Source organism: Kogia breviceps, chromosome 2 (assembly GCF_026419965.1).
Source record: "Kogia breviceps isolate mKogBre1 chromosome 2, mKogBre1 haplotype 1, whole genome shotgun sequence".
NCBI classification, from domain to species: Eukaryota; Metazoa; Chordata; class Mammalia; order Artiodactyla; family Physeteridae; genus Kogia; species Kogia breviceps.
Genome location: NC_081311.1, coordinates 30,456,193 through 30,484,020, shown reverse-complemented (window position 1 = coordinate 30,484,020; position 27,828 = coordinate 30,456,193). Strand labels below are relative to the sequence as shown.

The 27,828-nt window shown below is 52.4% G+C and overlaps 1 protein-coding gene and 1 long non-coding RNA gene across 7 annotated transcripts in view; one reads left to right on the top strand and one right to left on the bottom strand.

Moving 5' to 3' along the window:
- CRTAC1 (cartilage acidic protein 1) overlaps nt 1–27,828 on the bottom strand; it is a 151,221-nt gene that overhangs the window by 3,840 nt on the left and 119,553 nt on the right. The window contains exons 9-16 of one of the 6 annotated variants that reach the window (XM_067024910.1): nt 25,697–25,779; nt 24,753–24,853; nt 24,134–24,302; nt 14,509–14,654; nt 13,121–13,163; nt 10,401–10,544; nt 9,918–9,935; nt 9,247–9,728 (exon numbers count right to left, since the gene is read on the bottom strand). In XM_067024910.1, coding sequence (XP_066881011.1) covers nt 9,721–9,728; nt 9,918–9,935; nt 10,401–10,544; nt 13,121–13,163; nt 14,509–14,654; nt 24,134–24,302; nt 24,753–24,853; nt 25,697–25,779 — 712 coding nt within the window. In that variant the 3' untranslated portion in view covers nt 9,247–9,720. Of the gene's footprint in view, nt 1–9,246; nt 9,729–9,776; nt 9,936–10,400; nt 10,545–13,120; nt 13,164–14,508; nt 14,655–24,133; nt 24,303–24,752; nt 24,854–25,696; nt 25,780–27,828 lie in introns of those variants that run through there. The other 5 variants (XM_067024909.1, XM_067024907.1, XM_059054711.2 and 2 more) reach the window with 5 other exon arrangements.
- Nucleotides 2,861–26,013, top strand: LOC136793518 (uncharacterized). Its single transcript, XR_010838855.1, has 3 exons — nt 2,861–2,978; nt 16,499–16,590; nt 24,632–26,013. It is a non-coding gene; the product is annotated as an uncharacterized lncRNA (long non-coding RNA).

Here is a 27,828-nt window from a genome sequence, read left to right as displayed (position 1 = left end):
TGGGCGTGCGGGGCCCACAGGGGCAGCTTGGTGAAGGGCAGTGAGGGGAGAAGCCGGCTGAGGCGTGGCTTCTCTGCCTGGCTTTCCTCTGCTGGCTCAGTTATGGGGGAAGTGGCAGCCATATCCCTGCAACCTCCTTGCCAGCCAGAGACAGGCCCCATCAGGCCCCAGGAGCAGAGGAACCTTCAGGCAGCTCTGGGCTGCTGCTCCCCCATCACTGTCCCCTGACTCCGCTTTCTGGCTTCCTTTGGCCAAAGGCAGGGGTGTGTGTGAAAACCACAGGGTCTACAGAAGCTCGTGGTGCCACCGAGTGGTGGCATCTTGCACTGCACCCCCAAATCAAAGCAAATTGGGCCAGAGCATCTCAGCGGCTGGGAAACTTCTCCACGACCCCCAAACAAGCAGCTGATCCCACCTGCAAGGACTTTTCTTGACTTCCAGAGTGGCACGGGGCAAAGATGGAGTCTAGTCTGTGGTGACTCTCCCTATGGCCAGCCACCAGGGTGCTGCCTTTCTCCTGGGGGTCTTGCAGCCTGGGAAACCTGACCTCCCTTCTCCATGGCTCTGGAAGGACTTACAGTGACGAGGTGTCTGGCAGGAGGCACCCACACCTGGTTTTGGCTTTACTGTTCACCATGGATGAAGGCAATGCAAAGAGCACCCCATGTCAGACCTGAATTGGAGCTCCGGCTTCATGACAGTTGCATATTGTGGAAAGACCTGGAGCTTTAGTTTCCCCAGCTGTAAAATCGGGATACTAATGCTTTACAGAATTGCCTAGACCAGTGCTTCTCATCCTTGGTCGTAATCAAAGTTACCTGGGGAGCAAGAAAAACCACTGATGCCTGGTCCTGTCCCCAGGGATTCTGATTTCATTGTTCTGGGGTGCAGCCTGGGCATCAGGAGTTTTAAAATTTCCCCTAGAGATTCTAATGTGAGGGCAAGGTTGAGAACCCCTGGTTTCGATGGTATCTAGAGCCTATGAGCTTTTCACAGGTCTCTGAAGATATCTGAGACCTGAATGGAAAAGCTGATTGGTTCCATGAATTCAGCCAGACACAAAATGAGTATGAACTCTATGATTGCACTTATAACACATTCTAATACAGGCAAAACTGATCTATGGTGTTAGCAGTCAGGATAGCGGCTGCCCTGGGGTGGGGGGCAGCGAGTGGAAGGGGGCCTGGGGGCTTCTGGGGACTCCTGATGAGCTGTTTCTCCAGCAGTTACATAGGTGTGCTCACTTGCAGAGCATTCATGGAGCTGTACACTTAAGATTTGCATATTTTCTATAAATATGATACATTTAAATGAAATTTAACAAGAAAGTTCATTGGCTTCAAAATAGGAAAAGAAAGCACAAAACTGAAATTAATGTTTTATTACATATCTACAAAATGTAACATTGTCAAACAGGCAACTGCAATTTAACTCGAGTCGTCTGTGTGTGTGTGTGTGTGTGTGTGTGTCTGTGTGATTTAGTGCGGGTTGCGAATGTATATGAAAATGTTTGATATGATGAGGAGTGGGGCATTTAAAAAAGAAGGTCCCTGGTACCTAAGAAAATCTTAGAACAGCCCAGGTTTATGCCAGGAGCTCTTAATCTTGACCCCTTGCCCTTGTATGCAGAATGAAGTACCTTTAACCGGGGAAGAGAATCCATAGCTTTCAGCAGATTCTCAAAGGGGTATGTGACCCCCACAAAAGGTTAAGAACAACTGGTTTTGAGGAGCTGGTGAGAAACTGGCCACGAATGTGCCTGACATGAAATAGGTATTCTTTCCCTCTTTTCAAAGTCCAGCCTTCCAAGGTTTTCACAGAACCCTTCTCAGGTGACTTTGGGAGGATTTATTCTCCTGGCGGCAGTGAGGGCAGATTGTGCTGTGCTCACAGCTCTTCCTCTAAGAGGCTATTTAAAGGGCCTGTCACTTCAGCATCTGCTGGACAGCAGAACTTAGCGTTCCAGAGCTGCACAGGGACTCGTGGTTTTGACAGGGATGATGGAGGAGGTGGAAGAGTACGGAGGGGGTCAGAAAGCTGCACCGCTCTGCAGACCCCTGGTCAATTGCTTAACCACACTGAGTCTTAGCTTCTCATTTGCAAAATGAGAGCGTGGTGAGAAGGCATCTTTGTAAATGATAATCTGTTTCTTCAATGTAAGATATTGTTATTGCTGGAGTTACACTAGGATCTCATTATACCGTGGCCTCGTGATGTAGATTTATAGCCAGGTTCCAGATTCTTGCATAGAACAAGCAAAATCCAAGGGTTCACTGATCCCTTAATATATGCGAGGAACTCCTGTACAGTATTATTCCATTTTGCTCTTTAACACTCTTGTGGGTGGTTATATTTGAATTCTCATTTCATAGATGAGGAAATTAGATGGTTAAGTGGCTTCACGAGTGCCTACAGCTAGTTAGTGTCAGAGCGAAAGCTTGAACCTAAGTCTCCGACCCCAAATCCATCTCTTAGTCTGCTACTGTGTGTCACAGTCAGACAAAAGGTTCCGTCCTGCCTGGACTGACTCATGAAGCATGTGGGCAAATGCAGACACAGAAAAATTAGATTTGCAGGGGCACGAAGGGGCTAGTTATTTTGGAGTAATTCAAGTTATCGATTTCTGTAATGGAAAAGTGATTGGGGAACAGCGACCACCTGAGAGCTGTGCTGAGCAAGGCCCTGGAAGGGGAAATGTTATACACAGCTTACAAGACCTTGTGGTGGTGATGGACTTCCTCCTGTCCCAGTTCTCTCGAGCTCTTGGCGGGGGCGGGGATCTTGTCTTACTTATTTCTACCACCTCCCTCCCCCACCCCAAGTGCCTGGTGCAGTGCCTCACCCTTGGCAGGCGAATGAGAAGTGCAGCCCATCACAGGCTGGCAGGAAGAGACAAGAACATACAGACGTGAGATCCCCAGGCCCCTGGGGCAACGTGCCACTGAGAAGCAGCTTTAGGCAGATGCAGACACAGACAGGTAAGTGGTCACCGAGTAACTGAATTAAATGGTGACCCCAGGCCATCCCCTGCACTGGGCAGCTTTAATAACGTTTCCCTGGCTGTGATCTTGTGGCTCTGCTCATGATCTCCACCTGGGAGGGGAGGGAAGGGGAGGAAGTATACATCCTGACCCCACTCAGCCTCTGCCTGGTGCTCCTGGGTACCATTATTTGAGGTGGTAAATGCTTGTGGGGCTGAGTGCTTTGCCCGGAAAGTCTGGCCCTGGGGTCCTAGAGGGTGAAGTACCATGGGTGGATGGATAGGTGGATGGATGGACGGATAAGTGGATGGATACAGAGAAGATGTATATAAGGAGATGACTGATGGATCAGAGGTGAGGGAGAGGGCTGCCTGGCTTGAGACGGATGCTTGTAGACCGTGGAGAAGCAGGTGAATGGATGGATAGTGATCGGCCCTGTGCTCCCCAGAGCAGATCTAAATATAGGACTGGAGCTCTTCAAAGGGAAGATGCTGTGTAGGCCGGTCCCCAAATGAACTCCGCATTTATAACCGTGAGTGATGGTTGTGTCTCGTTGGGAAAGATTCTTATAGGTCTAACATCGCCCCAGTTAATGACTTATGGATTGTTGTAAAATCAGGCACTGCTAGAAGTGAAAGCAGGAGGTTAAAGGGCCTGGAACAGACTTCATAATATCTGCATTTAAAAAAATCTAGGCAGTGTACTGAGCACCTTATATGCTCTATCTCGACAAAGGCTCACAAAAGCTCTATGAGGTTATGCCTCCATTTGCAGTGGATGAAGAAACTGAGTCTCGGAGAGGTGACGCTGCTTGTTTAAGGCCACTGCGGAGTGCACTGGTGGGGTGCCTGGGATTCAAGCCTGAGTCCATCTGATCCCAGAGTCTCAGAGTGAAGAGAGAATTTTAAGGAGAGATGGAAGGAAAGAAGGAGGGAGGGCGGGCTGCAGGGTTTGGGGATCAGCTCTGTAAGAAAGAATGTGGTCTTTGACACCCGAGACACCTTCTGCCCTGGGTGAAGCTTTGCGAGCTCCCGGCTTCCTTCTCGCTCTGTCCTCTCTGTGTCTGCCTTCAAGGCCTATACATCTTGAGCTTGGGGACTGAAAAGTGCAGAGAAGATATCTGTGGGGTTTGCCTTCCTCCATTCGGCCTAAGCATGTTCCTCTGCTTTATGTCCCCACAAGCAGTCAGGGGACGTAGCTGTGCTTTGGTCCCTCCCCCGGAGCTCCGCACGAAGGTCCGGGCTGGGGGAGGAGAGTCAGCCCTTAGATCTTTTTGCGGGGGGGGGGTTAAATGATTCTGGGGCATAAATCCTTCGTGACTTCTCTGGGTCTGGCCATGAAGAAGGACAATGGGTTACCTTTACGGGAATTATTCTGGGCCCCTTCTGGAAGGCAGGTGGGCAGGCATGCTGAGGTCATGAGATTCTGGGCAGGACTTCCTGGGAAGGGGTGACACAGATTCTCTCTCTGTCCCCAGTCTCATCCCCTATGCTCCTGACCCTGTCTGCAGCCTCCCCTCTCTCAGCTGATCGGGACCCTCTCGGCACCTGGTACCTCCCCCTGGCTCTCTCGTCCTGGCTGTGTTCCACCGTCCAAGCACGGTGCCTGGATTCACTTGGTGGGCACTTCCCCTGACTCTGATTCTGTGTCAGCATGATAGAAAGGACAAGCACTGGCCTCCATATTTCTAAAATGCTTGATGCAACTGTGCTTCTGAAATGCTCTGAGTTTTCTGGAGAAGGAGGCAGAGTAGGCAAGGAGTCCCAGGCAGGAGTCAGATTCCCAATTAGGCTGTGGTCCTCAGGAAGGTCACTGCTCATTTTTGGGCCTCCGTTTCCACATCTGAGAAGGATGGGGGCAGAACTAGATGACGTCTCAGGTGCCTCTGTATTTGATGATCTAGGATTCCGTGCTGGTGGGGGGCGAATCCCTGGGCCAGTTCACCAGCTCCTGGTGACTCCTGCTGTGTGCAGCTCAGTCAGTGCCATGCCCTCCCTGCTGGGTTTACCGCATTTTATGAGTATTCTCTTGGGAAATGGCGCCTCGTGAGAACTAAGTTGAACACTTCAGCACAGCCCAGGCCCCGGGAAGGTTTGGTCTGCTCCCTCATGGCCATTTTCGGTCCTGAGATTGCTTCAGCTCCCTGTGGGCGGCCAATGTCCTCCAAATCTCCCACACTGCAGGCTCCCGGTGACCTGGGCCACGGCAGGCTGTGCTGGGAGCCACGTGAGATTTGGCACTGAATAGATCTAGGCTCCATCTTGAACTTTGCTACTTGGTAATATTGATAACATTTCTGATTTATTGAGGGCTTACTAGGTACCAGGCCGGTCCTATGTCAAGTATTTTATATCATCTTGTTTAATGTAAAAACTTTGTGTGCTGGTAATATCCCCATTTTACAGATAAGAAAACTGAGGCTCAGACACAGCTCACCTACCTCAAATACCTCTTTCTCGGCAAGGCCTACCCTGAGCCACCCTATTTAGAATGGCATTCTGCCTATCTCAGCGCTCCCGATTTGCCTTAATGCTGCTTCCTCCTTGCCACCTAACTTGTAACATACCATATACTTTACTTATTATGTTGTTTAGCGCCTGCCATATGTCACCAGGGCTTTCAGGAATCTTTGCCAGGGATGTTCACAGATGTACGTTCCAAGCCACTAGAACCACGCCTGGCACATAGTAGGTGTCCAGTGTATGCCGAGTGATACCTGGTTAAGTAATCTGCCCAGGTGTCAGTTACTTAACTAGCCGTGTGACCTTGGGTAACTTATTGTTTCTAAGCCTCAATTTCTTTGGTCATAAAACAGAATACTAGCATTTATCCCATAGGATGCGTGTGGGGATTAATGGAGATGTACAGTTTTTGGCACACGGCAGGCATTCTGTAAATGTTAGCTCCCTTCCCCGGGGAGGGTTTTTTCTTCTTGCTTCTCATTGTTCTCTGATGGCCTACCCTTCGGCCACTTCAGAGAACAAGGGCTGAAGGAGGCGCTTGGCATTATCTGTGGAGTTAACCAGCCTGTGTTCTCTCGCCCTCCTTCCTCCTCCTTCTAGGATGTGTCCGTTGTTAAGGAGATGCAACATCAGCCCCTGACAGGACATGGCTGGGGTCTGGTCCACACCAAAGGAGACAGATGATGGCTGACCCCGGGGAGGGAGAGAAGGGGAGGGACTAGGCTTGCCTCCTGGGCTGAGAGTCTGAGGGGGGGTATCATTCTGGAATCTGCTGGAGAAACCCAGCTGGCTCACTGAGAAAAAGAAGCGTTCGTCCTCCTGTCTCCATGTGACTCTGGAATGATGACCACGGGTCCTGTTCAGAGGCGTGAGCGGAACCCCTGCTCGAGCTGCAGTCCAGTGGCAGGCGCCGGTCAGGGTGCGATGCCCAGACCCTGGGAGGGGGCCATAGCAGCCAGAGTGACACAAAATCAAACTCCTGGCCCTCAGAATGGCACCTCCCCAGAACAGGGCTGGCAGCTGAGTAGATGCTTGAAGAGGTCACGTGGGTGATTCACAATTCTGTGCCTGGTGAGGGGACTCGACACACGTGCTGCCGTTTCTTCTCGCAGCTTGAATGTCACCGTGGGGAGACTGTCTCAGATCCTGGGCCTCCAGGGACTCCATTTCTTCGACCCAACCCACCCCTTGACCCTGGGCAGCGTGAGAGACGGTGCTTTTGTGTAAACAGCCAGCCAGCCCGAAAGGAGAAGGGAGAGAACAGGTTGGGGACAGGTTGCCCTGACAGAGTCCTTCCTCTGTCCCGTTCCAGCCGCATGCGTCTCGGTAAAACTGGGATGATTACAGCACTTTCCTCCTGGGATTGTTGTGAGGATTCAACGAGTTGATTCCTATCTCGTTTAGAGCTGACCCGGACATGCTGAGCTCACTAAATGGAAGCTGTTATTGTCATTTTAAGGGGTACATTCCTGGGAAGAGGAGCATTCTTGGGCAGAGTAAAAATGGTATTATTATTATTTGGCTTTTCTTGAAAAATGGGAAGTCCTGGCCATGCTGGCCCATCTTCCTGCTCTGCTAGAGTGAGTAAGGGCTGCCCCCTTCAGCGGCTCCAGCTCTCCATTTGCATAATCCCTTCTAACCCATTCCATTACTGAAGGCGTTTGCTATTTCTGTTACAAACTCAGGTCCAGCAGAAGCCAACAAAGATGTCAGGAGCCTGATCGGGGCTAACAGACAAAGAAAAGACTGAATTGTCTGTGCTCGGAAGGGAAAGGCAATGGTTCGGGTGCCCATGGGCCTCAGGGCAAGAGGAATTAGAAGAAAGAGTGACCTTGAGCCTGGCTAGCTCGGGTGCGGCTCTGTGCCCACCCATCCGTGGCTGGTTCAGCACAGACCAGTAAACACACTGGACTGAGGCATTGGGCTTGGAAAGCCTGGGCTCCTGGCCCACTGGGGAGGTCTTGTTGTTTGGGGGCAGGAGATGCTGAGTTGGTTCAGTACCTGCCTGTCCTCTGTATCTTCAGCCTCGTATTTCTTCCAGCACAAGCATCTTGGGGGCAGGGAACTTGGCGCCCTCATTGTCACAGTCCTCATGGGAGGGACCCAGTGCTTGTCACACGGGAGGGAGTTTCTCAATAAATGCTTGTTGAATAAATATATGAACGAATGCAGAGAGCTAGCTTTCTGGTACAGCAATCCAAGAATTTAGCTAGACCTTTTAGAAAGACTCTCTGAGTCCCATTCCCATCCCGTGCCCTGGGCTCCTCCGTCTGGCTGGAGGAAGGCAATATGGGGACTGCAACTATGTCACCTTCACTTACCACTGCATGCCCAGAGCCTAGCTCAGTACCTGGCACATAATAGGTGCTCAACCAATATTTGTTGGAAGACTGAATGAACGAAAGAATGAATCTAGCAGAAAGCCTTCTTACCCTGGAGTCAGGATATTGCAGTTGTGCTCTTAGCAGCTGGAGGGATTTTGAACTCCTCTTTTAACTCATCTGGCCCCACCCACCAAGTAGGGTAAAACCACATAAATATACCCAGTTATAAGAAACTCAGTGTGCAGGAATTCGTGGTTATCAATTACAAGGCAACCTCTGAAGTTTGCTGTCACCTCGGATCTCCTGATGTCCTTGTCAGGCTGTCACACTAGCTGTCTTATCCCTTATTTCTCGTGTTGTGTGTGCAGCCAATCAATGGACACTGTTATCTTGTTATTTACCATTGCCTTTGGAACCATCGCCTCTGTGGGCTTTGGGTTTTACTTATCTCACTATCTTAGATCCACTTGTTCTTTTCTAAAAAGGCAGCATCTTCCAGAATGATGAGGGAATAGTCTGAATGGTGACAGTGCTGTCTGTTACCCCCCTGACAAGATGGGGTGGTGGCAGAGGGCTCCAGCTTTGGCTCGGGGACCAGCTAGCTTGTGACCTTGGGCAGATCACTTCATCTCTCTGAGCCTCATCTCTGGGGCCCTTTCAGATCTTTAATTCCACGTCAACACACAGGAGTGGGCTTCCCAGAAGTGGAGCGATTTCTAAGTGGGTGTACTTTTTCTGTGAAACTGTAGCTGTTTTTATTTTAAGACTTTTCATTTAAGCTCTTATTCTGAGTGTAAAAACAGCAGTAGCTATGAGGAATTAATAGTTTGTGATTTATGGGGCATATTATTATTATATCAGAAAATGGTAGTTTTTTTGTTAAATATATTTTTTAAAGGCTTGGTGCATTCTTAAGTGTGATTTTATTATATCTTGGGGTGCCTTTTCTCCCCATAAAGAATAGATCTGTGATTTATAACGCACCTTCACTTCTGAAACTTGTCATGAAACTATTCTCAGGTGTTACATCATCCCCACAGGTGAAGCTTCCAGGAGCTTCCAGGTTTCCAAGAATATTGCAGGGTTCTTTCTAGAAATCAGGGTAACCTGACACTAGCCATGCCTATGTCCAGCCACATATTAAGGGGTCTTAGAAAGGAAAGAGCCCTTAGGCTCAACTCTCCTGTCATTTAGATGAGGGAAACTGAGGCCCAGAGTGGAGAAGTGACTTCCTCAGAGCACTCCATGTCTGTCCCTTGCTCATCCCACATCCCTTACCTGGTCCAAACCCCAGTCCCTGACACGTGAACACTGAGGCACAAACCCAACCACTGCTTATGCCTGGGGCAGACACTATATCTCATGAGTTGCTTTCCAAGGGCCCTGTGATGGAAGGGCTGCTGCTAATTCAGCATTCCAACCAGCTCTACTTGCCTCAGACACATTTTTTTTTCACTAGCTAGAAACTAATACCCAGCAGAGAGTTTATTGGCATGATTTATTTCTCCATAAAGAGGCTGGAAGACTTCGCAAGTTCAAACTTTAACATTTTTATCAAGAGTCCCAAAGGGCCACCCTTTCCCTCTCCCATCATGACCACCAACCCCAATATGGCTTTCTCTACCACGGGCAGTCAGGGCCCGCAGAGCAGAAACAGCATAGGCCAAACCAGCAGACATGCGGCACATAATCAACTGGGCAAGGAACCGCCTGGGAGCCATCTTTGTTAAGGGCAAAATAAGCCGCTCATGACACTGGAGGATACAGAAAAGACAGGACTATCTTGATTCTTCTGAAGGAGTGAGGGAGGCTGGATGGGGTAAAAAACATGTTCTCAGAAAGCATGCAAAGAAAGGCTTCACAAACAACTAAGGTGACACAAATATCTCCCAAACTTCCCTTTTCAAAGATGGCCGCCCCCGCGGTCCATTCAGAGGGAGCGCGCAGCAGAATCTACTGGGCTTGGAGAGAGAGACAGGCAGTGGGAGAGATTTAGTTTGCCACAAAGGTTGTTAGTTTTGTTTTTGTTTTTTCCTTTATTGATGGAATTTAAAGTGCATATAACTGAAGGCAAAGTCCAAGGCCTAGAGAAAGAGATGAGGCCCGAGAGAGAGGCTCAGAGATTCTAAAGGCGGCAGAAGGATACCCACCTAAAAAGGCCACTTGAGCTGCAAAAAGCATGGGGCAGAGAGATAGAAAATGGGAAAAAGAGAAAGGGGGTGGGGGTGGGGTGTGGGTGTGGGGAAGCGTTTGGGAGGAAGAAGACAAATAGCAGTTCAGAAATTCAGACAAAGGTGAGCACTAGGAGTTAGTCTATATCCCAGGTAGGGAAAGGTGGGCTGAACTTAAGGTAGGAACATTAGTTTTCGGAAATGTGAGAAGGGGAGAAACAAAAAGAGCAATAGCCTCTGGCCAGGACACAGCACCCCAGGGGCCCTTCAGATGATGGCAGTAGTGGTAGGGCTTCTCCAAGCCTCTGTTATGGTCTTCCTCAGAGACCCCACGAGGGTCTAGGGAGACTCCCTCCAGCCAGGGGAAGGCAGGGGCTGGGGACCTGGATCTGGGCCTCCCAGAGTTCCCCAGGGGAAGGCAAGTTCCCTTTGCTACTGGACCATGGCGGGGGCTCCACTCACCCACACAGGCTGTGCCGTCCTCGTTGGGCTCGTAGCCCCGACTGCATCTCTTGTTGGTCCGGCACCTGTAGCTTCCGTATGTGTTAACACACACGGGCTTGTCTCGAGGGCACACGAATGGGAACTGGATGCATTCGTTGGTGTCTGAAATGCAAGAGGAGCCACTCACTGGGGGCTGTGGGCAGTGGATCCTTGCTCAGGCTCTGCTGCCCACCCCGTGACCTTGGGCACGTCCTTTCTTCTCTCTGGGCCTCAACTTCCTCGTTTCAGTCCCCTTGGCTGGCTCCTCCTGTACTTGACCTCTGCACGTGGGGGGCATTCAGGCTTGGTCCGGGGTCTTCTCTTCTATCTACCACACTTCCTCTAGGTGGTCCCTTCGTATATGGATGATTCCAGACCTTCCAACTCCAGCCACGACCTCTCCCTGGGGCTCCAGACTTGAAAATCTGTCTACCATGCATCTCAAACTTACTAGGTCCAAATGGAACTCTAGATCCCCCCTGGCCCTCGAGCCTCTTCTGCCCCCTGTTCCCATCTCCCCCAACTCAATCAACGCCACCGTCAGTCACTTGGCTGCTCAAGCAGACATCGGAGTGATCCCCGATTCCTCTGGTTGCCTCACCTCTGCAGGCAGTTTAACAACAGATGCTGTCAGTTCTGCCCCCACAGTACCTCTCCCATTTGGCCACCTCCTTCTCACTCCTCTGCCACCAGCCTGTCCCCAACAACCAGCAGCTCTTGCCTGGATTTCTGCAGCTGCCTCCCTCCTGGCCTCCTGGCTTCCCCCCTCCCTCCAATTCTATCTGCAATTCAGCAACCAGGTGATCTTTTGAAAATGTGAACCACATGTTTTTTACCCCATCCAGCCTCCCTCACTCCTTCAGAAGAATCAAGATAGTCCTGTCTTTTCTGTATCCTCCAGTGTCATGAGCGGCTTATTTTGCCCTTAACAAGGATGGCTCCCAGGCGGTTCCTTGCTCAGTTGATTATGTGTCCCATGTCTGCTGGTTTGGCCTATACTCTCCTGCTTAACTGCAAAGGGCCCTGAGAGCAAAGTCCAGACACCTTTCTAGGGCCTCAAGACCCTCCTTAACTTGGCGTTTGGCTTGTCCATCCTCTCCTGGCACACTGGCCTTCTTCCTGTCCCTCTGAGACACCAAGCCTTTTTCCTGTATCCTGCTCTTTGCTCCCGCTCTTCCCTCTGCCAGGAAAGCCCCTCCCTCCAGTCTTTCTGTGCCTGGACCCTTCTCATCCTTCAGGTCTCAACTCAAAGGTCCTCTCCCTGTCCACGCCATCTAGAAGAGTCTTCAGAGAGCACCTTGCTTGAAGGTTTCTTAACTCATCTCGTCCAGCGTTCGGGTCACATGTTCGTGGCCTGTCTTCCAGACTAGAGCGGACGCCCCTCCAGGGCAGGTGCTTGGCCTGCACCATCAGCTCCCCGTGCGGGGTGCTATGTAGGACGCACACAGATGTCTGCTGGATGGTGAAAGGAAGCGGCGGCTGCACTGGGGATGTCATGGGGTCTGCCCAGCACATGGGGGAGGTGCTGGAATTTCTGTGTACGTGCACTGTCTGTTTAGAGTGGCTACAGAGGGGACATGAAGAGCAGAGGGGACTAATTTCCTCCTCAAGCTACCCTTCGAGCCATCCTCCTCCACTTCTCACTTGTGGTCCTTTGCCCATGCAGCGGCCTCCACAGGAACACTTTCTCCCCTCTGCCGGGTGAACCCCTCATCACCCTTCAGGTCTCAACTCACTCCTTACTTTCTCTGGGACACCTTCTTGGACCCTCCCTAGACTGGTTTAAGGCCCCACCTTTGTGCTCCCGCAGTCCCCTCCCCTCCCCCACCCCAGCCCTGCTCAGGCTTGTGTGGTCATCGCTGTTTACTTGTGTGCCCCTCCCATTGGCTCTAAGCTCCAAGAGGGCAGGGACTGCGTCCTTCTTGTTTACTCTTGCATCTCAGTAGTAAACGCATTCACCTGGGACTGATGAGTATCTTCAGAGGGGACTTGGGAAGAAAGCTGCCTGAGCATCTAAAGGGCAGGTGGAGTCCTTGGCCTGACCCCTCGTTGCTGGTCACTGGGATAGAAGACATTGGGTTGAAGACCTTCGGGGTGCTGAGCCTCTAGGCCGCCCCTTGCCCATTCCAGACCCTCGGGGGACTTTTCGAAGGTCCCTGGACCCTCACAGAGCTGCCTCACGGAGCCTGGCCGTGCTGCAGTTACCTGCCCCCCAGTACTGCACAAGGCTGCAATTTCCCTTCTCTGCTGTGACCACATGCTACACTCTGGTTTGCTCCGGTGCCCCCCAGCCATGCCCACCCTTGCTCACCGGCCCCCTTTGCTTGCTGCTCTGTTGGAAGGAAGATGCATGCCCGCCCTAGCCACCACGGCCCCCGGGGAGCCAGGTCTCCCTGTGAGCTCTGTCCAGGTGGTTGTGTGTCTCCTCCCCATCCGCATTCTCTCTGTTTGCATGGCAGGGAAGCACTGCCGATTCCCAGAGCTGCAGTGATTCAGCCTGCTGGTCACTCCCATCACTCCCACCTCGCCGAGTCAGGGGCGGTTGTCTTGGCATCTGAAGCCTCAGGGACAAACAACACATTCGCCTCCTCCCCCTTCCGCCCCTTGTCTGCAACCTGAGCCTTGCCAGGGCCCAGGCTGACATTCCCCAGTGAGAGTCCGGCCTCTGCCTTGTCCCCGGGTACCGGCAGGCAACTCACCCATGCAATGGCCATTTTCCTGCTGGGAGAATCCTTGGCCGCACTGCAAGGTAGGCAGAAGCAGAGACACTAGTGAGGTGAGAAGATCCCATCTCAGGTCCCCTCCTAGTTACAGCCGCAGAGCAGCTGTCACCCTGACCCCAGAATGAGGGCTGCTCTTAGCTCTGCGCCTGGGAGATGCCCTCCCTTCCAGGCCCCTTTCCTTGCACTGAGAATAGGAGCCTGGGCGGGGAGGCCACGAGCAGATCCGTGCAAACTCCTGTTCACTCCCTTTGCATGGGATCCCCACGCCTGCACCGGGACATCTAACAGAGTCTGTCCCTCCTGTGGCATCACCCTGAGACAGGCCAGGTCTCAGGAAGGCAAAGTGTAGAGAGGCGTGGAGAAGCTCTGAGAGGTGTCTGCTCACTCCCCGCACCCCTTTCTCTGAGAACCTTCCCCACTCACAGGGGTGGGTGCCTGCAAGCCAGGCCATCCCCCACCTCTGGGCAGGGCTGGCTGGACAAGAGGTGGACATCCAGGCAGGAGGAGGGACTCAAAGCCTTTGCGGCTAGAATCTGAACTAAGTGAGGCTGAGACAGAGATTTTGGCGCCTGGTCACGCCGGGCTGTGGAGGCTTTGCTGTGTCTAGGTCTCAGAGACAGCAGGCTGGTGGCTGGAGGCAGGGTGGCCGGGGACTCGAAAAGGAACACTTTACACAAGACAGAAATGTTGACTGTTGGAAATGACAAATGATGGGGTGCTGGTGCAGCTTCCTGGGGAAGGATAATGCTCCCCCCAGAGCCAGTGCACTCATGACAAAGGTCTTTGAGCTCCTGGGGCCACTGAGCTGCCATGGCTCTCACCCTGAGCATCCCTTGCATTTTGTTAGCTCCTCTAGAATCCTCCCTGTAAGCCCCCTCTTCTGTGTGAGCTTAAGTGGGCCCCTGTTATCTACAATGGCGTGATCCTCTCCAGAGAGTGGTCCAGAGCTCTTCCCCGAGGAGCCCCCAGGGGCCCTGCCCCACCCTCAGAAGCAACAGCTTTGTCAGAAGCTTTGGAAAGAACCAGAAGTGAAGCAGGAGACCTGGGGCCAACTGTTAACTCAGCTCACAAATGGCTGTGTGGTTTTGGTGGGTTCTCTTTCTTGGTCTTGGTTTTCCTCCTCTATAAGATGGGTGAAAACTGCTTGCCCTTCCAATACGCCAGGATTTCTGCAAGGAGCAGAAGAGATGTGGGTGTGACACTGGTGTGCAAACTACACATGGAGGGGTCACTATGAAGCCTGCCCTTTGCTAAGAAGATTTCCATCATTCTAGAAACAAAGTCTGCAGATTCCTGGGAATCCAGCTTCAGTCCATGGGTGGGGCTTACTTTTCTGGCTCTGAGACCCAGATGCCTTTGCTCACCTCCAGGGGGGCTGGGTCCTGAAGTCTGTCCTCATCCCGCGGGTAGGGAATCTCCAGCACCGAGTTCATCTCCGTGCTGGCCACGTTCCGGCTGGCCATCTTGCCATCGGGCCATGTCACTTCCACGCTGCTGGCCTCATCCTTCCCTATGGGATGAAAGGAGAAAGGATCTGCTACAGAGCAGGGGGCGGGGAGGGATTCTCCACAAAAGTATCATCATTCATTTATTCATTCACCTAATAAAAAATATGAATTGAACACGGTTCTAAGTGCTGGGGAAATAGTGAACTAGGCAGACGAGGTCCTGCTCTTTTAGAACAATGCAATCCAGGACAACTTCAGCAGCGATGGCAATGTTCTCTATCTGCTCTGTCAGCTATGGTAGCTGCTAGCCATGGCTGCTAAGCACTTGAAGTGGTGTGATGAGGAACTGAATTTTAAATTCAATTTAATTTTAACTAACTGACTTGAAGTGGCCACATTTCAAGTGTAGCTTGTGGCTACACTAGTATATGGTACCCTTGAATACACTTGAATGGGTACACTTGAATATGTCCAATGTGGTAGCTAGTGGCTACCATATTGGACAGCACATTTCTAGAACTTATATTCTAGTGGATTTTGGAGGGAAGAGAGTAAAGCCTGGTGGTAAACATGTTGCCTTTGGAGTCCTGGGTTCAGATCTTGGCTGTACCACTTACCGAGCATGCTGGGAAGGACATGGCGGGGGGTGGGGTGGGCATCTGGGAGACCTGGGGACAAATCTCAGCTTTACATCTGACTTGCTGTGTAATCTCAGGCAGGTCACATTTATTCGTATTTGTATTTATATTGGATGTTTATAGTCTGCTAGGGGCCGTCACTGGGAATAACCCTGTTTTTAGGGAGCTTCCACTCTAGTGGGGATAGACAGGCACACAGATGAACATATAATGCCAGATACTGACAAGCTCGGTGAGGAAAACAAAAATAGCGTGTTGGGATAAAAAGGAAGTCAGAGTAGGCTGGGGGCTTTTCTAGTCAGGGTGGTGAGGGATAGGCTCTTGGGGAGAAAGCATTTGAGCCGAGCTCTAAATAAAAGCTGAGGTGACAAAGAACCAGAAGGCAGAGAAAGACCAGTCTACAAAGCTGAGATGTTTACAAAAACTAACGGTGGCGGCGGAGCTCAGAGAACATTCATGGTGAATCCGTCTGCACGCATCCTTAAAGCAACGTGTCACATCACTGGCAGGAAGCGGGTTGGAAAGATTTGTCAGGTGTTTAGGCATCGTCAAAGCCGGCCCCAGCTCCCTGCTTAAGGCAACAGGCCCGTCACCGTAGACAAGGTCAGGCTAATGGTGATGGACTGGGGTGGAGAGGAGTGGGGGATGGGCCTCACCTGCTGGGAGGGGCCTTTCTCCAATCAGTCACCTGGGAAAGAGGGCAGTGCTCAGCACATGTAGGAGGGAGGCTGCAGCCCCCTCGTCGGTCGTCACCCACCAGGGCTGACCAGACGTGGGCTTGGTGCTCGGGGGTCCACCCATCCATACACTCCCCCAAGCATCATTCGTAGGCTGAAAAAATGATGTCACCCACATGTGTGTGCATATAGACACTGTTAGAAAACAAGTGAAACTGAAAAGTGCTGTCAAATTTATAGCAGCTTTTGGCCACTGCTCTCCACCAGTGGATTTTACAATGATCTCTGCTATGGGGGTCGAGGGTGGTCTGTGAAACATTTTCACGTATGAAAGGGGTTCCCATATTTTAGAAAAGGGTTGAAGCTACATCTAGACTTTGTGGGGAATCTATGTACAGACACCTCTGTGCAGAGGTCTGCTCTGGGGTGGGAGCTACGACAGGACGGTGTGGAAGGACTCAGCTGCATCTTTCTCCCCGAGTCCCGGTGCGTCAGTCCGGGGCTTCCAGAAGAAGGTGCACCTTGACAGCCACATCATCCACTTCCTGAGCCTCCCTGTGTTTGGTACTCTTTTGCTGCCTCCAACCCAAGGCCTCCAGAGAAGTCTCTGTAGCGTTCCAGCCTCGGGCTGCCGTGAATTATTGAGGGCAGGGACCAGCTGCTACTGTCCGGAAGTGTCAAAGGTGAGTAGCCCCTGCCCCTGTGCCCGCGATGGGGCAGCAGCGCCAGAGAGAGGCTCCTGGAGCAGAGACTTGCACACGGTGCAGAGACCCGAAGACACAGTGCAGCTTCTCTTCCCACGGAGACTCTCCCCTTCCAGGCCTGGCCTTACTGGTTCTGGGGTTGGCTTTATTAAGCCAGAAAACATTTCTCGTAAACTCTTACTCCCCCGCTCCCTCTTTCCACAATAATTCATTTTGGGGGAAGGGGGTGAAAATAGGATTGGGGAGGTATCAACTGCCCCCTCTTTTACTGTTTTGAAGCAGTCTCTTGAGGTTCAAGAGATGTGGCATTTTTAGGGTGTTCAGCACCCAGATTAAATGGCAGATGTAAAAAGTAAACACTTTTCTACTAAAAAAAGGAGACAAAGAAGAGCAAATGTTTCTCACCTAAGCCAACAGAACAGCTACATGAATACATTTTCCAGCCTGACAGAAGTGCCACAAATAACTCAAAAGAGTTGCCGAATATTCATAGACAATCACGAATTTATATCCTGCCTCTGAATCTTGCTTTCTCCCTTCCTCCAGACCCAGGGAGGGGCAGGACTAGGAGATAAGTCAGCCACGGGGAGAGCACATCTCAGTGGGACTCCCTCCTTTGTCACTGATTATTTTGCCGACTTGGGTCCTTAGTTTCCTCATCTGTAAGAAGGGAGCTCTACCCCATCCAGGAAGGACAGTTCTTCCTTGGAATGTCAGCCCTGCCCCCGCCGATCTTGACCCACAGCATTCCCATCCTCATCATCTCTTAGACATGGGGGGGGCGCCCTGCAGTTCCCAAGGGGCTTTTGCTTGTTGGCAATACTGGTAGAGAGTATGTACCCCAAACTGTACCAGGTGATTCTCAGTGTTAGGGCATTGGATCCTCACGGCAGGGCCATGAGAAGGTATTAGTTTTATAATTTCCATTTTAGAGTCGAGGGGGATGAAACTTGGAGAGGTGAAGGAAATTGCTCGTAGTTACCCAGAGAGGGAAGGTCTGACCCCAAAGCCCGCACCTGCTAAACCCTTGCTCTACTGCCCACCCGACCCCTATGACCAGCCCACCTTGGGCCAAGCATCATGCAGGGATCTGGGATTTAGCAGGAAGGACACAGACCCAGGCCCCATCCTGGAGGAGCTGAGCCCCACGAGGGCAATGAACACAGGGATTATGTTATAATAAACTGGGAAAGTGCACCCATAGTATTGGTACCACTTGGTGAGAGAGGTGGGGGTTAAAAGTCATTTCGTTGGAGGATGCAGGAGGAACAAGAGCTTGTGAGGCAGAGAAGGGAAGGAAGGGGCATTCCAGGCAGAGGGCACAGCACTGGCAAAGGTATAGAGGTATGAAAAGGGCATGTGTGTTGAAGATCAGGGAGAAGCTCAAAGTGGAAGAAGCAGGATGTGAGCATGTGCGTTAGGTGGGGTGGGTGGGAGAGGAGACGGGGCGGGGGGTGGTGTGGGGAGGGACTTTGGAGCCCTCACAGGTGTGGCTGGCTTGAATCCTCCCAATTACTCTGAGAGGGAGAGTTCATCCCCACTTCCCGGATGTAGACACTGAGGCTTGGCAAGATGCAGTGACCTGCAGGTGTCTGAGCTCTAGGACTGGAACCCAGACTCCTGCCCCCAGGTCCGGCTGTTCCCTTTGCCTCAGAAATCTCAAGTCTTCATGCAGCTGCACAAGCAAGGGGGCCTTTAAGCTGGCCAGACTGCGGGGGCCAGTGTGTCAGGGAGCTGGGTCCTGAGCAGAGGAGGGCCCATTAAGAGCAGCAGGGAGTCACCTCTGGCAGCTTTTAAAGGACAAAGGCCAAGGAGGCACAGAGAATCGCGCTTTTCAGAATTACAAGCAAAACAGATGGTGGGAATACAGTTGGTGGAAGATTTTTGCACTTTTAATAAAGCGATTTTTATGTGGGCCACTGAATTTTCCTTCCCTAAATGAGTACCAACTGGCTTGGAGGCAGCTCTGAGTCACTTGCAAACCTCAGCTGAAAGGAAGGAGGGGTGTATGTGCAGGGGCTGGGGGTGCCATCAAAGCCTGGGGTGGGCTGGCCCAGGGGCTGAGCCCCTGATGGGGGGGCTGGTGGGGCAAGGAGATTACTGGCGCTTGTTTTCACTTACTGGGTTTGGTAGAGCTGCCTCAGCTCTGTGCTCGCTCGGAGCCAGAGAGCCTGGGTGTGGGATACGTGCGGTGGGTGTGCAGGGCTGGGATGTCGGTTCAGAGCAACCGGGGTCCAGTGGGGGCACTCAACAAGGGCTGTGAGCAGAAACACTGATTTATGAGCCCGGCGGGCCTTCTGCATCGGGAGGAGCAGGCGAGGCCAGGGCAGGGTGGAGGGCGCAGCAAACGAGGCCGGGGCTCCCCCGAGCGGGGGCGTGCGGCACTATAGGATGAAGCTGAGAGCCCTCTGCACAAGGGAGTGGGCCTGCTGGGAACCCCCCGGAAGAATGAAACACAGCGAGGTCCCTGAGTTTTCATTGTGTGATGCGATGCAGTCTGGACCCTCAGGGTGCACAGTGAGGGTCTGAGAAGCTGAGTCCTCTAACCACAGCTCAGTGCTGACCAAGCAAAGGCCTGCAGAGCTGGGAGGCGTTCCTTCTCCAGACACCGAGAGATGAGCTGGCCAGGCACGTGGGGAGGAGAAGGGCCGGGGAGGCTGGCTGCTGAGAGGCACACGTGTGCACCCACACACATGTCCACGGACGAGCCGCTCTCCGCACCTTGCTGCAAAGTCAGGGGGCAGGGGGTGGTTTTGGAGGGAGGAAGGAGCAGGGTCAGAGGGGGTGAGCAGGGGCGTCGCGGGTGCTGGAAGGGGGGCTTCCTGCAGCCCTCGGCCCTTCCCTCACAGCCTCGGCCTGCATCTCCTTCTTAGTCATGCAGACGTCAAGGCAGCCCTTTCTGCATTCCTGTTCTGGACCTGCCCCTTCTCAGCCCAAATACCACAACACAAACTGTTCAGAATTGGAAACCATCAAACTGTCCATCAGTAGGGGACTTGCTAAATAAATTGTGAATGTGGCCACACAATAAAATACTGTGCAGCGCTAAAGGAAAACTAAGGAGATATGCACAGACTTGGAGTGATGTCCAGGATATACCATTAAGAGAGAGAGAGAAAAAAGCAAGTCTGGGAATAATAGGGAGAGTATAATAATTTCTGTTAAAAAAGATTCCAAGGCATATTTATCTATAAATGTGCTCCTGTGTATTTTGTATGCAATAAAATCATATCAAAAGTATGGAACTGGGAAAAGGCCACCCTGGAACACTTTTTTTTTTTTTTTTTGCGGTACACGGACCTCTTACTGTTGTGGCCCCTCCCGTTGTGGAGCACAGGCTCCGGACGCGCAGGCTCAGCGGCCATGGCTCACGGGCCCAGCCGCTCCGCGGCATGTGGGATCTTCCCGGACCGGGGCACAAACCCGTGTCCCCTGCATTGGCAGGCAGACCTTCAACCACTGCGCCACCAGGGAAGCCCTGGAACACTATATTTGAATCTGCTCCCCGCCCCTTCCCCTCTGCATTCCTAATCCCCTTACTCTGTTCTGCATTTTCTTTTTTCATAGCACTTAACATCTAACATTTTATACATTTACCTAGTTGTTACGTTTATTAGGGGTCATATGTTACTCCTCCTTCCACTAGAATGTAAGGTTATCCATGGTAAGGCTCTTTGTCTAGTTAGTTTTTGGCACAGAGTAGGTACTCAGTAAGTGAATAGAGACTAAATGAATCAAATGACACTGGTGGAGGGTGAAGAGGGAATGTTTCCTTTTTGCTTAATATTCCAAACATATTGGTGAGATTATGGGTTATTTTTACTTTCTTTTTTTTTTTTTTTTTTTTTTTTTGCGGTACACGGGCCCCTCACTGTTGTGGCCTCTCCCGTTGCGGAGCACAGGCTCCGGACGTGCAGGCTCAGCGGGCCTGCGGCCATGGCTCACGGGCCCAGCCTCTCCGCGGCATGTGGGATCCCCCCGGACCGGGGCACGAACCAGCATCCTCTGCATCGGCAGGCGGACTCTCAACCACTGTGCCACCAGGGAAGCCCCACTTTCTTTTTTTAATGATGCTATATTTTCTAATTTTCCTATAACCAATATGCATTATTCCTGCAGTCAGAAAAAAATTAAAGCCTTCTAATGTGACTTTATTACATGCAAAATATACAGGAGCACATTTATAGATAACTATGCCCTGCGAGTGGCTCCTGGGCTCCTTTGCGGCCCTGCCCTCCCACAGCAAAGCCTGGCTTTGGCTTTCCTGGATCCGCAGCTCCCTCTGTTCCGCCCGCCCTCTCCACCTGGCTCTGGGTGCCCCTGACAGTTTGGCCCTGACCTCCCTTTCCAGACTCCGCTCCCACCAGACCTTTCCTATTCTGTGGACACAGTGAACCCCCCCCCCCCCCGGCCTTTTTTCAAACCAGCCCAGGCCCTGGATGCTCTCCCCAGCTCCTATCCACACCTTCCAAATTCCCACCGTCCTTCTAGACCTAGTTCAAGGCCCACTTCCTTGGGAAAACTGCCCAGAGCAGAGAGAATTTCTCCCATCTCAGTCCTCACAGCCACTGGGCCAGTACGACGGCGCATCCAAATCTGCTTGCAACAAGAGCTCCTGTGTTCCTCTGCCTCTTTCACAACCGTAAGCCTGGAGGGCAGGGAGCATTTCTTTGTTTCATCTGCCTCTTTGCCATGTCTCTCTGCGTCTCTATCTGTCCCCAGTCCCCATCTCTATCTGTCTCCCTGCTGTTCTCTCTCTTTCCTCAATCCTTCCTTCCATCTGGCCTTCCCATCGGCTCCCTCTCTTCCTGCCCCACTGCTGGCCCTTCATCAATCAGGAAGGCCGGTGCAGTGCTAGATCCATGAAGTTCCTTCCGGACGTGGGGGCCTTGGAGCTGCAGGGATGGAGCCACCTGTCCCTCGCTGTGTCCCCGGCTGCTGGCCCTGCTGCCTGCTGAGTGGCCTCAAGGAATCTCACTGCCAGGCCCAAGGCTGACCCACTGGGGCTGGTCTCCAAGAGCAGCCTGCTTCTGTGCCTCTCTGGGAGTGGATCCGGCAACAGGGGAGCCTGCAGGGGACCCGTGGAGCAGTTTGAACCAGAGCTCAGACCCAGAACAAATCCCACAGCCTTGCAAAACAGCAAGGATTGGCCGTCAGGGCAGTCAGGGACTCCCAAGCAGGAGCAGGATCCGTATCCCTAAGCAGGGGAGGCAGGCTGTTGTGAAGAGGCACGGTGGCTCTTGGGCCCCTGTGATCCCACCAGATGACCCGGCTGAGGCTGCCCAGCTGAAGAAGCAGATCTGTTCTCTCTTGGTGGGGACAGATACTGGCCAGAGAAGAGACCCAATAAGACCTATAATACATGTCTCAAAATAGCAGAGGCAACTCATGGGATGTGTGGAAGGAGAAACCAGCCCCAGTCCTGGCCTCACCATTGATTTTCTTTGTGAGCCTCAATTTCCTTATCTGTACAATGGGGTGTGTGTTGATATCCAAGCCAGAGACCTGGATAAACATCCTACCTATGAGACCATGGCAGTCACCTTGGCGTGGATGGCCTCACTTGGGTCATCTGGTAACTGAGGGGTCATGGACGTCCAGTAAGAAAGAGGCAGAGCAAGAGGACCTTGGCTGGCTGTGCATGGAGCAGCTATGGGAGGTCTGGCAGGCAGGTCACAGTGGTTAAGACCTCAGACTGTGGTGTCCAAGGAGGTGGGGTCCAAATCCAGATCTCCCTACTTTCTGGAGGGGTGATTTAGAGCAGGTTACTTAACCTCAGTCTCAGTTTCCTGACCTGTAAAATGGGGTTTATGATTCTTGATTCATCTTGTTGTGGTGAGAATGGAATACGGTGTCTTATGCAAAGCACCTGTAGATTCGTGCATCTACCATCACAATCAAAACACAGAACTGCTCTGTCACCACAAAGACCTCCTTGGGGCTATCCCTTTAAAGTCACACCCACCCCTCTCCTTTTCACCATTTCTAGCCCCCAGCAACCACTGATCTATTTTCCATCTCTATAATTTTGTCATTTTGAGAATATTATATAAATGGAATCAACAGCATGTGACTTTCTGAGATTGGCCTTTTTCCCCCACTCATCATAATGCCCATGAGAGCTATCCAAATTGCTGTGTGTATCAATAGTTTATTCCTTTTGATTGCTGAGTAATATTCCATGGTGTGGATGTACCACAGCTTGTTGAACCGTTAACCTATTGAAGGACGTCAAGGTCATTTCCAGTCTGGGCTATTACAGATAAAGCTACTGTGAACAATCATGTATAGATTTTTGTGTGGACATGAGTTTTCATTCATCTGGGATAAATGCCCAGGAGTGCAATTGCTGGGTCTTATAATGGTTGTATAGTTTAGCTTCTGTCTTAAAAGAAACTGCCAAATCATCTTCTGGAGTAGCTGTACCAGGAACGAACGAGAGATCCAGTTTTTCCACTTCCTTGCCAGCATTTGGTTTTGTCACTATTTTTTACTTTAGCTGTTCTAATAGGTGTATAGAGATATTTTATTAACACCACAGGTATACTGTATATCTGGTTATGTTATATATATGTATGTACACACATATGTAATATACATACATATATATGTGCATATAGATATATATACATATGTATGTGTGTGTATATATATATATATAAAATGCTAGTCTTTTATGTGTATACAGACACACACACACACACACACACACACACACACACACACACACTCATATAAAAGACTAGCATTTTTTTAAAATGCTAAGAACCGGGGCTTCCCTGGTGGCGCAGTGGTTGAGAATCCGCCTGCCGATGCAGGGGTCACGGGTTCGTGCCCTGGTCCGGGAAGATCCCACATGCCGCGGAGCAACTAAGCCCGTGAGCCATTGCCGCTAGGCCTGCGTGTCCGGAGCCTGTGCTCCGCAACGGGAGAGGCCACAGCAGTGAGAGGCCCGCATACCGCAAAAAAAAAAATAAAAAATAAAAAAAAATAAAAATGCTAAGAACCAATTTTCCCCAGCCAAGAACCAATTTTCACCCTCTCGGGGGTGACATCACTCCCACTGATCATGCATGCTTTCCCCAAGCCTTCTAGCCAAGAGAAGGCACCAGGGGTTTGGTGAGACATTTTAATCACTGAACCGACACCCAGGCGGCCAGGGAAGCAGCTGGTTTGGATAGGTTTGGTGCAGGCCATTGTTTAAAGAACAAGGCCATACACAGCCTTGGACAAATGGAGGATGAAATACTCTGACCCCAAGGTGAACTACTTCGACAGAGGCACCAGGATGCGGACCCCAGCAAGGAGTGGGGCATGAAAACCTCCCTCCTGAGCTCAGGTTCACTTCAAAGCACGGTTGCCTCCAGTAGCTGGTGTCACAGTAACGTGGTATCTAGAAGATGCTCAGGATGTGAGCCCTGCATCTCGCCGGGATTCGGGATGCAGTTTCAGCACCCACTGTCCCGCCAATAGCTCACTGCGCACTCCCACCACCACCCCCCCGCCCCGAGCCCTGACTCACCCAAGCCAAAGTGTGCCACGGGCTCCATCTCGCACAGGTAGCCTGAGCCCCCGTCGATGATCCTCAGGTGGGCCCCACTCTTCTTGGTGTAGAGCACAACCTTAGCGCCCCTGGCGAAGGCCCCAAACCGGGTTCGCGGCACCACCCGCAGCCAGTTGTTGCTGAAGCCCTGCAGGGAGGGAGGAAGGCAGGCCTGGGCATCAGCGGGGTGGGTAGAAAGGACAGGGAGGGAGGGGAAGAGAGGGAGAGAAGGAGAAAGAAGGGGACAAGAAAAGGGGCAGAGGAAAGAAAGGAGGAGGAAGCCGCGCAGGGATGGTGAACAAGGCAGACAGACTGGCTGAAGTTTGCAAAGAGCAGCCCTGGAAAAGAGGACGGAAAGCCCATAGACTCGAGAAAACAGTTTTTGGAGGAGGGCCAGTGGAAGGCTGAGGGCAAAGGGCTTCTGGGAGGCAGCGCTTCTTGGAGTTCACTGTGCTGCTGGGAATTTGCTTCCTCCAGGGCCCAGGATGTCCATTTCCTGCCACGCTGGTCAAGCAAGCATCCCGGGCTCCTTTGCCCTCATCCAGGCCAGGCTCAGCACGTTGGGCTGGGCTCCGTGGGTCCCCAGGTCCAGGCACACCTGATTCCCCCGGAAGACGGACAGCGGCTGAGCCATGGACTCTCCGTGGGACAAGATGAGGTCCAGCATCCCGTCTCCATCGAAGTCTGTCACCACACCGCCTGCAACAGCACAGATTTCACTCTGTCCGTCGGCCAGGAGACCCACAGGGGAGGGGGGCTCCCGACCAGGGCCAGGGCCACGCCCTGAGTGTGGGAGGAAAGAGCACAGCACTGGCGATCGAAGACTGGAGCTTGAAGCTCCTCGCCTTTCCAATGGCCGCTCAATCATGGAAGAGGGGGCCCATTTCCTCCCCCTGGACTTTTGACAGAGAGCGTGGGTGCAAATAATTCAGACTTTGAGAGCTGCTCTCTGGTCTTTTATACACGTCCTTTATATTTGCACGGGTTTTGTCAGTCTATCGGGTGTTTGCGTATACCTGGTCTCCTTTTGGTCCTCGCTACAACCCAGAGACGTGAGGAGGGCAGTGGCCATGATCCCCATTTTATGGGTGTGGCCAACAAGATCCCGAAGATGAAGCACCTTTTCCAAGGCCACAGGCGAGGCAATGGCAGGGCCGAGTCTTGGGACTCCTGATCCAGTGCTCTCTCTCTGACACCAGGCTGAGTGCCAGGAGGGGTGAGACGACAGGACGCCCAGCCTCTCCTTGTCTCTCCTTCCGGCAGAGCATTACCAGAGATGCTACTGCCCATGGAATCCCACGCCTCTGACCCTGCGGCCCTGGGACTGGGAGAAAGGACCGTCCCCTCCTCTGCTTCCTGCCTGGCACTCCCAGGGCCTCCTCCCCCACTCTCACCCCTGCCCCAGGATCTCAGCCCTCAGAGTGGCAGGGATAGGATGAGCCCTGCTGTGGGACTGGCTACACCACCCCTCCCACCCTCCCCCCGGGCTAAGGGCAGCACTGAGACAGGGGAGAGCAGGCTAGAGCCCTCAGGTGCCCTCACCTGTGCCCCGGCCCTCAGGCTCCAAGGCATCGCCAGGATTGAGCTCCTCGATGAGGGGGTCGCCGTGTTCCCTGCGGATGATGCTGCAGGACAGGAGACAGGCTGTTCATGGATGACAACATGCTGGCAAAGCCCCAGTGGGCTCCATGGACCTAGAGGCCCACTAGCTCCATTCTCCAGCCCCCTGAGCGCGCTGAGACCCTGCTGCGCTTGGGCTGCCCCCTGCATGCCGACAGAGCCACTCTGCCCACAGAGCCTGCCTGCGCCTTCCTTGGGTTTTAATTCACATTGGTAAATATTGATTTTTCCTTCTCTAATGGATGAATTATAGACAGCCTGGGGAAGGCCAGTTGATGGATGGAGAAGGGGAAGGGATGCAACTACCTTCAACTGACCTCCACTTTCCTTCAAGCAGCCCTGGGTTTCTGAGCTCTGAATACTACGCAGGGTTCCACCCCTACTCCAGTGCCACCTCCTCTAAGCCCTCCCTGATCGTCCTGCTAGAAGCAATGCCTTCCCGCTCTGCCTTTGTCACTTTCCTGGCCTTTATCACTTTCTGCCTTGTGTTGAAGCTCTATATGAATGCATCTTATCTCCTCAGTTAGACTGCGAACTCTTTGCAGCCTGGGACCATGTATTATTACTCTTCTTTGCATCTCCCGCAGCATCTAACACAGTGCCTGGCTCTCAGGAAGCTCCAGACATGTCTGTGGGGTGCATGGAGGAATCCAGAGACAAAAGGGAAGAAAGGGTCCCTTTGGATTGCTGGGGTTTTGTCTGTTTTGAACCTTGAATCATGATAATATTTGCTGTAGAAAAGTCCACTGTGAAAGTCCTGTTCTTTCTCCACATTGAGCTGAACGCTGATGACGGCCTTGAGCTTTCCTCTCTAATTTTTCTCACTGGGTAGATTCTCGCAGCCTTGGGCGCTCTGTCCTGGCTGTGTGGAGCAATCTTGGGGCTGCGGTGGGGAGAAAGAGGACCAGGAAGGATCTGTATCGCTCTCCCCTTACGTTGCAGGTGGGGCTGTCACTTAAATCACAGTCACCAGAGGGCTGTGCTGTGGCCAATGCTTTCTTTCAGGAGCGAGCCAGGGTCCCCTGAGCTGGAGCTTCTGGTGGCTGGATGGCAGAGGGCGCTGGCAGAACTGCAAGGCGTCTGCAGGGTTGAGCACATGCCCTGGGAGGTGTCCTCTGCCTGCGCGGGGCGTCTGTGCTGAGCACATCCACGTGTGCGGTCTGGGCAGTGAGCAGCTTGCCTGGCGGTGCTTTTGTGTGTGTGCACACCTGCCGGAGGTGTGTCTGCCTCAGCCTGCTAGCATCCACAGCCCCTTCAACCATTCGTGTCCTGCAACCTCTGTCACGGCTGGGCAGAGACATCTCTGGGTTCAGGTGACAGTGGAGTAAGGGGTTTCTAAGGCTAAAGCCCAGAAGTTCCAGGGCAGAGCTGGGCAAGCTCACCCAGATTTGGGCAACCAGGGCAGGCTTCCCAGAGGAAGGGTCAACAAAGCTGAAACCGGAATGAAGAGTGAGTCTGTGTCACTCAGAAGCGAGAGTGAGGCAGACGGTGTGGGCAGCCTGAGGGGTCCGGGCCTGGTGCAGCCCGGAACTGAAAGCTTGGGGTGTCTGGTGCTTAGGTGTAAACTGGGGAGTGGAGAGTGACAAGGCTGGGGACAAAGCCAGCCTGTGGGATGTATCAAAGAGAAGGCAGTGGGGAGCTTTTAAGGGGTTTAAGTGGAAGAGGGGTGTGGTCAGATTCGCATTTTCAACAGCTTGCTCTGCAGGACTGGACACAGGGTGGCAGCTAGAGAAGAGGGAATGTGAAGGGTGGAGCCATGGGAACAGATCGAGGCACGTTTAGATGTGTAAGTGGTGTTACCACACACATCCTGCCTGGCCTGGGACAGTCCCTGCTCGCGCCTGTCATCCCGCTGTTGTTAACAGGGCCTCTGCACTCTTGTTAAGCACCTGGAGTGGGTGATGAGTTCCCTGGTTTCCCAGGCATCACTGAAGGACCGACAGACCCACACACACCGAGGCTTTGCATCCCTGGTGACTCCTACAAGGAGCCCACCATGTTTCCTTCGGTGACACGTGACAAGCCCACTTGGTATGGGGCAGGCAGGGGCTCAA